The sequence below is a fragment of the Aulonocara stuartgranti genome, assembly GCF_965226115.1.
Source record: "Aulonocara stuartgranti genome assembly, chromosome: 16".
In the NCBI taxonomy this organism is placed as follows: Eukaryota; Metazoa; Chordata; class Actinopteri; order Cichliformes; family Cichlidae; genus Aulonocara; species Aulonocara stuartgranti.
In genome coordinates this window covers 30,403,990-30,417,273 of record NC_138952.1, presented here as the reverse complement: position 1 = coordinate 30,417,273, position 13,284 = coordinate 30,403,990, and the positions used below count along the sequence as shown (strand labels likewise).

The following is a 13,284-nucleotide window of genomic DNA, read 5'->3' as shown; positions in this document are numbered from 1 at the left end:
CCACCCCAAACCAAGGTTTCCAAAAAGCTAAGATGGCAACAGCAGACGCTCAAAGCTTCAAAAACAAGACGCAAACCAGATGATGTCCCAGTGGCTATAGCCATCATTTATAAACAGTATGAGGAACTGAACAACAAGCACTGGTTTAACGTCCAGTAAGAATTGTATCGTATATGAAAACAGAGTTTGAGTATTCAAATTCTGCGTTAGAAGCGGTGGTAATATTAAAGTCTGAAATTTGCAAAGAGCGAGATGAAAGTGTGTACAGACAGATAAAAAAAAATAGAATTAACTCTCTATAACAGTAAATATATATATGTTGTGAAGCTGTATTCTGTGCAGGAATATACAGTATGTGAAAAAAATTCTTAATATAATCAAAAAGGGGAAAAATAATAACTGAGGTACTAGTGTCCATGTTTGCGTATTCACGGAAGTTGAAATTAAAACAAAAAAGTTTTTATTTAAAGTGAAAATAGCTCAGTTTTGTATAGTTAAAGAGCCATTATAGAGGCAGTGAGCTCTGTAAACGCTGATTTGGAAGATGATAGGGGTGGGGGGAAAAATCGATACTATGTAGTATCGTGATATTTTGTTTGCTAATAATGTATCGATACAGGGACAGCAGAAATCGATATTTTGTTACAAACAATTTTTCGTGGAATGGAACATGCTCTGACTTCAGAGCCTGTTGATCCTTTTTCTGAGCAAGAATCCTGACATTCCTTCACTGTCCAAATGTGTTTAGCTTTTTTTTGGGCAGCAATAAACATGACAGTTTACCTGTTTTAATTTAAGACACGTTTTATTTTAGTTAAGTTTAAAACTTTTTTATTTAATGTAAAATTATATTTTGTTTTCATTTACTGTCAAATTCTTCAGTTGCTGAATGGGCTGCATAGTTTTCATAAATTGCATAGTTCAGAATAGCTATAATCGTACCAGATGGTTGCATTCAGTTAAGTTGGACTAGACTGTAATACAAACCGTTCAGTTTGTCAACAATAAAACTGACTGAAATGAGAAAAAGACTGAGTGTGAGACTTTGATATTAGATAAAATGAATATTGATAAAGTTTACCTTTATGTACAGAATCTGAATATCGCAAAATATTTTTAAAAATTGCAATAATATCGTATCATGCGTTAAGTATTGTGATAATATCGTATCGTGGGATGTATGGTGATTCCCACCTCTAGAAGATGAGTACTTCTGGGCTTTAATTAATGCTTATTTATCTATACATGTGGGCTCAGATTAGAACACGAGCAAAATGTATACAAAACCAGAGCATTAGTGTTTCTGTGCATTTGTTTGGGGCCATGTGTTTTCTTGCGTTAACTCTAAATCAATCCATCACTATCTGTGACTGTCCCACACACATACAGCTACAAGGATTCACTAACATCCAACATGGGACAGACCTTTAACGCCCAGTTCATCACCAATCCTAAGCTGTTGTTTTTTTCAATCATCTGTTACCACTTTTTTTTTTTTTATAACAATCTGTATTTATTCTACTGCTGCCTGAACAGTAGGAGGGTTAAATGCCTTGCTCAAGGACATGTTCAGTGAGAGTGAAGAATGAATCTGACTTGCTTTTTCCCCTCCAGAGTCATTCATCATCCTCACTCCCCACTCACATCTCTTTATCTGTAACAATCACCTCCAAACACCCTCCACTCATCTTCACTGTCCCATCGCACAGGTTTCTCCACCCTCTCCTCTGTTCCCTCCATCACTGTCTCTCCTCTAAGCCCTCCCATGCTCGATCTCCCTCTTTTTCCACCTCCCACTGCTTCTATTATCACTCCAGTGGGCTCTGATGAATGACTGAGTTTGATTTGGGTGGGGGAAGTGAAATTGAGCAAGGGAATAGGAGGTGAAGTGCAGTGTGGGGAACAAGAGTGGCATTAAGTTTTGCTTGTGAGCCACTTGGGCTTCTGTTGTTATTCGCAGTAAATTATCACAATGTTTATCGGTTCCATAAATCCAACCCACAACCTCTGGACACTCAGTGTGACTGAGTAAAGTTTGTTGAGCATTTTTCAGTGAGTGGGCAGAACAAGATTGTTTTTTGGTTTTTTTAAAATCTGCTTCTGAAACATTGCAAATGACTAATCTGTTCTCTTCATGGCTTTAATTACCCAACAAAACAAACGTGTTACTTTTAGGGTGTTTAACGGTCTTTCATTCCAATTTTCAAATAAGTTTTTTGGATTTCTCCTCAGCTGTTAACCAAAATCTAATTGTAAATAAATGGTTAGTTTATGCTTATGCTTTCTACTCTCTCCACTAAAAAAGAAATACAAAACTTGAACTCTGAGACACTCACGTCTATATTTACCCTCTTTTTAATTCAGCCACAGCTTCCCCTTATAGCAGGGATGTGACATACAGCCCACTTTAAACTTAAGTGGGCCTGCTGCCTTACCTCTGTGATATTATCTTCATCTATTGAACTTATGTAAGGACGCTTGGCGACATGCAAGCAACCAAGTCAAAGACTCCATGTCTGAAATGAGGCCAATGTGGAACTGCCATCACTTTTTAAATCGCTACTTGAGTCCAGCTCTAAAAGTGAGTCCATGTGCACAGCCTCCCATAATACAAAAGCCCAACCTTGCAGCATTAAAAAGTCCACTAACAGCCTGGTACAAACAATAGTTCTGATGTCTCTGCTACATGGTACAGTTAATGATTATGTTTATTAGAGCCATACAGTTTAAAAACACATTTAACTAGCTGACAAATTAGCAACCCTGCCTCTGATCTATCATTTATATGCAATCTATAGCAGGTACAAAGCCTTTATCAAGAGCAAATGAATAACTGCGGTTATTTAAATGCATTTTAAAACCACTGGCTATCATCCGATTGAGCTTTCGTCTTAGCAGTTAAATGACTGGCTCACCCCACACACATTCTCTGACCAGATGGCTTCACTGCAAAAATGTGCTCTTTAGACATTAGGACAGCAGAATAAGCTGATGGTTTCCCAGAATGAGCAAAGCATAAAGGGCAAGAAAATGCCACAAAAGTCTTGACCACTAGCATCAAGTTAATGTGAATGGGGTGTCTGCTACTAAACTGATCATATTTTTCACAAATGTCACTTAAAAGACCGGAAATTTTTTTTTTTCAGACTACTTCTTGATGTACATGAAAGGTATGAAGAGAACAATATTAGTGACAGGACAAGACAATAGATTTGTCTTTACAAAAACAACCTTCACCTTTAGATGAACCACAGCAGCCTTCATCTAAAGGTGTGGCCCTATAATCAAAGCAAAATGCCTACTCAGCCCATCGTGGTTTATTTTGAGAACTTCACTGGCTGTCTACTCGCAAAAAACACCGCTTGATTTCTGTATCTTCAGGGTGTACTTGTAGGCATTTCTGACAGCTGTGGTTTGAGAAACAAAGACTAAAGGAAGGGAAATCAGGATTTACAGGAGACAATATTGAAAGTTAGCAACTGTGTCAGAGCTGTATTTGTGGTGAAGTGAAAAGGCTACGAAAAGCACTGATTTCTTTCGAGATCTGTTGGCGGGCAGTAACCCCCCCCATATAAATTCTTGGGAGCACAGTAGTCGTGGAGGTTGTGCTGGGCGAGTTTGATGTATTTGCTCCTATTATAGAGGGAGCACTGCTCGGCTGGGCATGAAAGTTGGAGCGGATTGGATGGACAGAGAAGAGGTGGGAAAGAACAGAAAAAGAAATATGGATGGTTGGATTTAATGTTCACCAGCTCCTTAAACCAAGAAGCAAAATTTGCCTGTTGGATTTAATAGGAGAGGAGAGGAGAGATGAAACAAGGAGACATGAAGATCATTTTTGAGGATTATAGCCCAGGTGATTTGAACTAACATCTATTTTTCATCAATTTTCTGTCCAATGTAGAAAAAAATAACACTAAAAAATTCTTACACTCTCATATACAACACACACAAGCAAATAAGTACTTACTTCCTGTCCAGAGAGGTAGTAGGCAGCCAGCAATCCTCCTATGAACCGAATGTTGACCTCAAACACTGACACCTCAGCATTCTGGAAAATTAAGACAGCACAAAAATCATTAAATAAAGCAGCTTGCTACAGGAAATGGCACAAAGTAATCACTAATACCCAATATCTAAACAGAACAGGCAAAACAGCACTCCCCTATTGGCTCTATTCTCTGGTGACACTGGATACATAACTGTGAACAGTATTAATTTCTGGCTTTGGTGAAGCCCAGTGGTGCTGTATAACAAAACACTAAGATCAATGGCTTCTTAATGTTATTGCTGATTTGCATGTCACGCAGGAAAAGATGCAAAGTGGAAAGGTACTTTCAGACAGATCAGACAGTAAAAGCTGTCCAAGTGAAACAAAAATCTTTGAATCATTAGCGCTGAGCAACAAGGCAGTAACCTGCCAGCAGATATGAAGTGGAACGTGTGAGAGCGACAGGAGAGAAAAGACGTCTTGAGGATTAAACACTGAACTAAAGCCACCACGAGTACACGAAGTGGTTAAGGTGATTTCGCACATTATTTGGGTCTAAAGTTGTTACCATGGTTATTGTTTGCCAATTCGAATTAGTTGGCTGCTCATCCCAATTAATGTGCCTCCAAAGGAGAACCTAATTAAGACTTTCATGTACACACTTGACTGATTTCACTCTGTGCAATGCTTGTACTGCTGGCCTTGCAGCTTCCTTCAAACCACAGCATTCCTCGTGTTTGGGAAATTGGAAGACTGTGACTGACAACATGGTTGATGACACAGCGACTGTGATGCAGAAATGTTATTCACCTGGAACGCCTTTTTGGTCCCGTACATTCAAATGCTGAGAGCTTCTTGCAATTTACAACATGACCTTGCGCTGATATTTTCACATTAGAAATGAAAACGTACCAAAGATGAGAGAACTCTGCCTACACATTTTTTAAAGTGCAGGCTGAATGACCTCTGTTTACAGTAAATGAATAGGAGAAAGAAGCGGAGGAGTGCAGGAACATTGTGTGGCTATAACATGTTAAGATCAGCCACAGCATGGTTCAAATAAATACATCAAATATTTATGGTTGAGCCTTACTGATTACAGTACTCACAGTTTACAGCACTCTCTTCTGTAACCTGATGAGGTAACTCTAACCTGGAGTCAGGAGCACATGTGAACAAGAACATTCAAAGACTGGTTGTGATGCTCAGGCCTGAACACTGGTCAGCACCGGTACTCACATTAGCGCAAACCTGGCCCTGATGTCAGTCTAGCTTCATCTAATCCACTTAATTCATTCAAGAGCCTCTCTTGGCTTCTTGCATTTCCTTCAGTGCAAAGAGCTGCCATAACCTGTCAGATAATGCTTCTGCTGGGAAGTCTTTTCAATAGAGCTATACAGGGAACAGTGAGCCTTCTTGGCATGCCTTCCCCCACAGGCACATTTCCCTAAAGAATGCTTTTCTTATCTACAGAGGCATACAGTGTTACATCTAGCTGTACAATACTGTGGTTCATGTCTGAAAATCTGAGCATCTTTTGAAGGTAAACCCCACAATCTCTATAGTATCTCTTGATCTATGGGCTGTTCGCAGCAGGGTGGATTTTGACCTCTCAGATATAACAGGTCTGATTTGCTCCTGAAATAGTGAAGCCCTATCATTGTTGAGGCTTTCACTTGAGTATAAGCAAAAAAAAAAAGGAGCGAGAGCGAGAGAATGTAGCAGCCGTACACTCGATGTTGAGTTAATTTTTATTTTGCAAGCTGTTTGAATGTGTCTTAAAGTACCAGAGTTGCTTCCTGCCTCAGATCCCATGTGTGGATTAGTGCTGGAAGGGGAAAGTGTTGAATACTGCCTGCATAAACCTATTTTCAACTTGCACATATTTTCTCTCTGCACCCAAAGTTTTCAGACTAAGCCCAACTAAAAAGGTTTTCATTATTACCGGCACACAATCAGCACTTCAACAAAACCCACTGAAAGGCAAGACGAGCTACAGGTTTGTGTTAAACCTGATGAAAGGTGGCGACTGGGAAGCTCTCATCCAGCCGAAGGCTGGCATCCGTCTAAAGCAGGATTGTGTAAAACTCAAATACACAGTGGGCCAAAATTCAAAACTGGGCTAACATTAATATTTATTGGAAAAAAAAATCTTCCTCCAGATATAAGAATGAATCTTTTCTTATGGACTCAAACAAGTTTTGCTAAAAAACTGAATATGGAACAAGCAAAGCTTAATACTAAGCAATATATATATTAGCTGTATAATACCAGTAGGCCAGCTCTAATAATAATTTGGTATGGCTTCGCGGGCCACATGTAATTAGGCTGCGGGCCAAATTTGGCCCGGGGGCCAGAGTTTGACACCTATGGTCTACAGCATGAGTCAGCCTTTACTTGTTAGCCATTTACAGCTGCAGTTTAGAAGCACTAAGCCCAATGAAAAGCAGGGACAAAACAACCCTGATTTAAAAAAAACAAACAAAAACAAAACAAAAACAAAAAAGCCTGAGGTGAGCACAGAGGGGGAAGTGGGAGGCTACGTCCACACGTACCCGGGTATTTTTGAAAACGCAGATTTTTCTATGCGTTTGCACCTTTTGTCCACATGTAAACGGCGTTTTCGGTCACTGAAAATGGAGATTTTTTAAAAACTCCTGCCAGGGTGGATATTTTCGAAAACTCAGTTTTTGCGTTTACGTGTGGACCAATGACTGTTTCTACAGTTTGACGTCACACTGTGCGCTAGGTTATTGTTTCGGTGAAATGAATTTCTACCATGGCGGACTTAGACAAAATAACGTTACTGTTCATTTTTCCTCTCTGCAGTGTTTAAATGCTTACATATACACACACAGCACTGAGTCCTCCACACATAGGACTCAGTGCTGCTTCTATGCGCCATCTTAGTTTACTCTTTCCCACCCAGGCTTCTAGACTTCTGATTGGCCAACATTTCTACACGGTCAGGAATATATCGCTACCTGCTGCTTTGGCATGTTCCCGGCAGCGTTTTCCTTCGTTTTTGGCTTTTACGTGTGGACGGGATTTTTTTTTACAAACGAAAACAGAAAATCTCCGCTTTCAAAAAATACCCGTGTACGTGTGGACGTAGCCGGAGTTACACAGGTTGTGCAGTGAGGCTTGAGAGCAGCACAGGAATATACGGTTGGACTGAAATCATGTATTTTGTCATGGAGCTACTAAACAGAACATCAGGGTCACTTCATTATATGATCTTCTATTTTAACACTCTTAACAACACTCACTCCCCCCTCTATTTATATCCAACATGTATCAGTACAAACAGATCTGTCAGCTCTCTGTCAGCATTTATTTTTTGTGCCATTTTCTGTTCTTGATAATGAAGGTTTGTTTTAAATGAGTGCAAGCCACTGATAAGCCTCAAGAATAGAAAGGTTAGATTGGACTTTCTATTAAAAAAAAAAGAAAAAACAAAGAAAAAAAGAAAATAAAATCAAAAAGCCAGCACAGCTCTGGAGAAAACATTCTTTGGAAAGATAAAACCAAGATCAACCTATGGAAAAGGCGCAGAACAGCTCCTGATCCAAAGCGTACCAAATCAACTATAAAACACAGTGGAAGCCGTGTGATGGCTTGGGCGTGCATGGCTGCCAGTGGCACTGGGACGCTAGTACTTGATGATGTGACACAGGACAGAAGGAGTCGAATGAAATCTGAGGTGGTCAGAGACGTACTGTCAGCTCAAATCCAGCTAAATGCAGTCAAATTTATTGGGCAGTGTTTCATAATACAGATACATAATATAGCATGCATTTCGCTTGTTGAAGACTAGACCCATTGCCAGCAAAAGGTTTCAACCAAATATTAGAAATGAAGATTTTATTTTTAGCTACTGAATTTTTCCAATGACATTTGAGCCCCTGAATTAAAGGTATTGTGGTAAAAATGCTTTAGTTCATCACATTTTTATGCAATCTTTTTCAACCTACTCAAAGCCTGCACTTCAACCGCATTGAAGTTATTTCCTTTAAAATTCATTGTGGTAATGTATGGAATCAAAATTAGAAAAAATATTGTCTGTGTCCAAATATTTACTGACCTAACTGTACATTAAAGCGAATAGGCATGTGTGCCCACATGTGTCAATATGGGAATTATTAAACCCTTTATTAATCAACAGTGCCATCAACTCTGTAAACGCAACATGAACATGCTACACGTGTTGGTGTCATGTTCTCAGTATTGTCTGCCGTCTACTCTGTTCTGTACACTGAAAGCAAAGAAATAGCCGGAGCCCAGTTCACACATACTTGTCAATAAAGCTGATTCTGAAAGGTTCTGTGTTAGCTGGATTTTAATCATTATGTTAACAATAAAAGGTAAGAGACACACAGGTTAATGTTTCACACCTCCTTGAATGTATATTTGTAGACTGTCGATTTTAACATCTCTCCCAACCCTAATTGCTGTTTATTCCCAGAGCTTTACATGATGTTAAAACATCCCTGGTGTAAGATACTTGCATGAAACAACATATTTGAAAACATTATGTTTTAAAAGCTCAACAATAACATTTTACAATGTAATTTAAATAAAAAATAAATTTACAAAAGAATATTCATATTAAAACCTGGGATCTCAACAGCTGGTGAGAATGCATCTTTTTGTTTGTTTGGTTCACAGTGTGTGATTTCACTGAAGTATCCCAACAAATCTGATGACAGACCTTCAAATTTGATAAAACATGTCATCCAGACGATTCAGTTAAAATATTAACGTCTGTCATTGGAAATGACACGAGAGGAGCCAACACAGTAAGTCACTGCTTTCACCTTCAGTAAAAAGGCTTCTAGAAGAAGGAAACTGATGGGAGAAGATGTGTCTAATCATGCCAAACATGACAGCTTAAAGTGAGCAGGACCACAAAAGCTCAGCAATGGTATAAAAATTTTAACAGCAGAATGGCCTTTTCTACCTTGTCAAAGACTGTGAATCATGTGTCTGCATTTCTTATTGCCAGAAACATCATATGCTAGGAAAGAAATCTGAATAAAGAACTCAAATGAATCCAGGAAATCAGACTGGGCTCAAACAACAGCTAGAATTAATCAGTATTTCAATCTCCTTGCTGCATGGGATCAGATCAAATCCTCATTTTGATTGGGGTCATTAATGCATTAGTTAACAAAGTCTATTAGTTTGCTGGATGTTTGGGCCTAGCATAGATGCAGTTCGCATGCCGACACATCCATCATCTGAGGGCAAGCTGCAATGCGGGGGTCTAACCAGGACACTAGAGAGTCCAACAATGACTCACTGCTTGGCTCAAACTGACATGGCAGCTATTTAATCATTCATTAGTGGTAAAGCTGGAGCTGGAGGATGTGTTGGTGGCAAGTGGGTGGCTGAATTGAGAGGTAGACGAGCGCAGGTGTAACATATGCAATAAAAATGTGCATAAATTTGCTAAAAGCACACAAGAACCGCACAGTTACTTTTAAGCAATAAATACTGTGTGTACACACAGAGAGAGAGACCAATTTACTATGTTTATGCAAGATGAAGACGAGGGAAATAATGTCACGACTCTGCAATCACATATTTCAAAAATACTTGTTATTTTCTCATGTATGGTTCGCAGTCCACTTCAAAACAGCTTACAGCACAATTCAGCTGGAGTTTTTGATAACTTGGATCTTATTTTCATTGTTTAGGCTAATGACTTTATTGCTCACTCAACTAACTGGGTTCTAGGAACGGGGCAACATGCTACAAAGATGTCAGGTCATTCAACAAGAAACAAAATGGTAAATTACACTCTACATATTTCTAAAAGACTAAAGATTACAGTTAGAACTGAACCATCCACTAGCTTTGATGCCACAGGCACATGTTCCTGTGTATTGTTGCATGATGCACTGAATTCTTCTCCCCCGCATATCAAACTAAACTAAGAAAAAATGGAAGACAACATATTCGGATGAATTTGGAGTTGCAGGAACTACTTTAATGAATGCTATGGAATGATGAATAGCAACTATTCTTAGTACAGTGGCTATAAAGGGTGTACACTAGGGCTGCCACAAACGATTATTTTGATAGTCGACGTAATCGTGACTAGTCGACAAATCGTGGCAGCCCTAGTGTACACATACCTCTTTAAATACCAGGTTTTAGTGAGGTTAAAAAAAAAAAAAGAGACCACAATAACTCACTGACAATGATTTCAAAGCAATTCAATTATTTCAACAAACAAATCTGTTAGTCGGCACACCTTTAAAGGAATACGCTGTTGAAGCAGCAGACAGCGTTCTGTCTTCTTGTGTACACACCTGCTATCAATTAAAGAGACTGATTAACCCCAAATACAGTTCAGCGGTCCTAGCAGGACCTTCCTGACATTTACTTAGTTGCCTGCTGCATCAAAAGCTTTGGTTCACAGACCGCTTACAAAGCATCAAAGAGATTTCACTGTTGAAAGGTATCAGTCAGAAGAAAGGTACCAAAGTTTCCACTGCACTAAATATACCAGGAACACAGTGAAGACAGTCATCAAAAACTGACACCGCAAAGAACTGGATGTCCCCCAAAAACTGATGAAAAGACAAGGTGAAAACTAGCTCGGGAGCCTATCAGAGGATCTAGAGTAACACTAAAGGAGCTGCAGGAATTTCTGGAAAGCACCAGTTGTGTACTATGTAACAACAATCTCAATATGTATTTTCCATTTGTCTGGACTATGGGGCAGGATTGCAAGACGGAAGCCTTTCTGGCAAAGAAAAGCATCCAAACTAGAGCTGGGCGATATAAGATTTTTTCATATCACGATATGTTTTTTTTCATTTCAGGCGATAACGATATCTATCACGATATAAGCCAAATAACTATATTTGTAAGATTTAAATGTGCCGTTGCTCACAAGTAAAATGTGAAATAATCAGCAGCTTGTTTTTATTTAAATATTTATTTCCCATAATAAGTTCAACAGGGTAGATGTACTTAAGGAACATGAGACTTTTTCAGATAAATAAAGGCAAATATTGCAAACTACACAAAAGGCAGCCGCTAAAGCGTTTAAGTTTCAAAATAGAATAAACGAAACAGACTACTAAATTGTCAATTCCACTTAGAAACAAAATATTAATTCTAAAAATAAATCTTAGTTTGTTTTACAGAAGAACAGACAAAACTGACTAACTTTTGTCAGTATCAAATAAACTGAGAACTAAAAGTAAATTCTCAATCTCTCCTTGTTGTATAGCTGAGCTTTTCAAACGGTTTTAACAGTTACTTTAGTCTGACAAAAGCCGAATGACGAATTAGCGCTTCCAGTCAGAGATTGAGCTGCACCGCTTTATTGTATTTCCAGACTTGCTTTCGGCACAATTTACAGTGCACGCTACTCTGTTTTTTGTCAGACTTGAAATAGCTGAAATACCGTCACATTACGGAACTTCTATGGCTCTTCCGCTCAACAATCTCTCCTGCATTGGAACCATCATCTGTTTTCTCTTCGGTAACCTTCGGTCACGCTCTCGGTCGATTTTTCTCTAGTCGGCACACTCATTTCCTCCATTACCGGGCGGCACGGCGGCTGGCTGCTTCCCAAAACAAATACACATGTGCGGCTTGGCACTTGTGCTGTACGTAACAAGTCACGTGACGCGACGCTGCGGCTGTGATTGGTTCGGCTCTGCACTACTTAATTTGGATTGGCTGTTGTTTTTTTTAAGAGGACAAGAGCGATGAGGCCTATCACAATAGTTTAATTTTTCTATCGAGAAAAAGTTATTTCACAATACATATCGCTATCGTTCTATTGCCCAGCTCTAATCCAAACCCAAGTACAATTTGCAAAAAAACAAAACAAAAAAACCCAAACCCCCAAAACAAACAAACGTAAGCATAAATTCTCCCAAAAGCATGAAGGAAAATGTGTGAGACTGAATTTTTTGGCCACAATTCCAAAAGGTACTTTTGTCCAAAAACAACACTTTTTGTTCTTACACTTTCAGGATGCTCTTCTTCAGCTGGAACTGGGGCTTTAGTCCCATATAATCCCCTCCTTAAGTGGATGAAATTATACCAGTCAAATACCAATCAAACAGCAAAAGTGCCAGAATGCTGCAGATGAAGAGGACTTATACCATCCAACAGGACAATGACACAGAGTACACATCCAAATCAGTCATTTGGATCAGACCTAAATCCAACAGAACAATCTGTGGACTGACCTGCACAGGACTGTGCACAGAAGATGCCCTCTCTAGCTGACAGATTTGGAGTGCTTCTGCGCGCACACACACACACCTATCCAAGAAGACTGAATGCCGAGATTAAACCAAAAGGTGCCTCAATAAAATACTGGTTTAAGGATGTGCACACGTCTACAAGTAGCTTATAGTACTTGTAGTACTATAGTACAATGATGGTGCACACACAGAAGCAGCTAACCTCAATGTAATATTGGGCAACTTGCACTCCTATATGCACCGGAAAGTGATTAAACTCGACTAAGAGTGATGTATTTAATCTCCCAAATGGAAATGCAGACTATGGCCTGGTTCCAGCCTCAGTGCTCTGACTGGGGAAGCTGGGTACAGCTGCTCTCTTTAGGTTGAACAAATCTTTGATATTCACAAGGGCCAAGTTTAATAACACTTTTGCTGCCAATTACACTGCCAGGAAGAAAAATATGGCTCACTCCAAGCTGGGATATTACCTGTTTTGTAAAAGGCCCATGCAAAAGCCAGAGTAATGCCATGACCATATTTCTAAGGTTTAGCCTAAGCTAGCTAAACCTTTCCTGAATGTTATAGTATAGCTGGAAGCTTATGCCTGAATCCCCTGCCTAATGCACACAGGTATAAGAGCATCAAACCAGGCTATTAATGAAAACACAGCGACACGCCTCCCTCCTCCTCTCACTTGTTAACAGCAGCTTCAAATCTCATCCTCTCTCTTCTTCTCCTCCCTCTAATCTCCACTCTCCTCTCCCTCCTAAGTAACCAGAGGGCTCTCCTCTCCTGCCTGATTTTTATTACTTCACACGAGCATATTCGCAATTTTGTTTCCTCACGCTCTTATCTCCATGTCACTGTCATTGCATTTGTTTTACATTTAATAATTCTCCATCTTTTTCGTAAGGCACAAATCTCATACTCATGCTGCTAAGGGAACTTTTATTACATTAGCTGCTCCAGTGGGTATTTTGGATATCACTGTGCTGGAGAAGACACTGCTACTTTTATTTAATGAATCCAAATGGGACAATTGTAAGATGACTGTGCCAATTTTCATCTCTTTCT

General features: G+C 39.3%; 1 protein-coding gene across 5 annotated transcripts in view; it reads right to left on the bottom strand.

Annotated features, from left to right (window-relative positions):
* man1a2 (mannosidase, alpha, class 1A, member 2) overlaps nucleotides 1-13,284 on the bottom strand; it is a 141,101-nt gene that overhangs the window by 56,255 nt on the left and 71,562 nt on the right. For all 5 annotated transcript variants that reach the window (XM_082509514.1, XM_082509518.1, XM_082509517.1 and 2 more), the window contains exon 6: nucleotides 3,971-4,051. In XM_082509514.1, coding sequence (XP_082365640.1) covers nucleotides 3,971-4,051 — 81 coding nt within the window. The remainder of the gene's footprint in view (nucleotides 1-3,970; nucleotides 4,052-13,284) is intronic.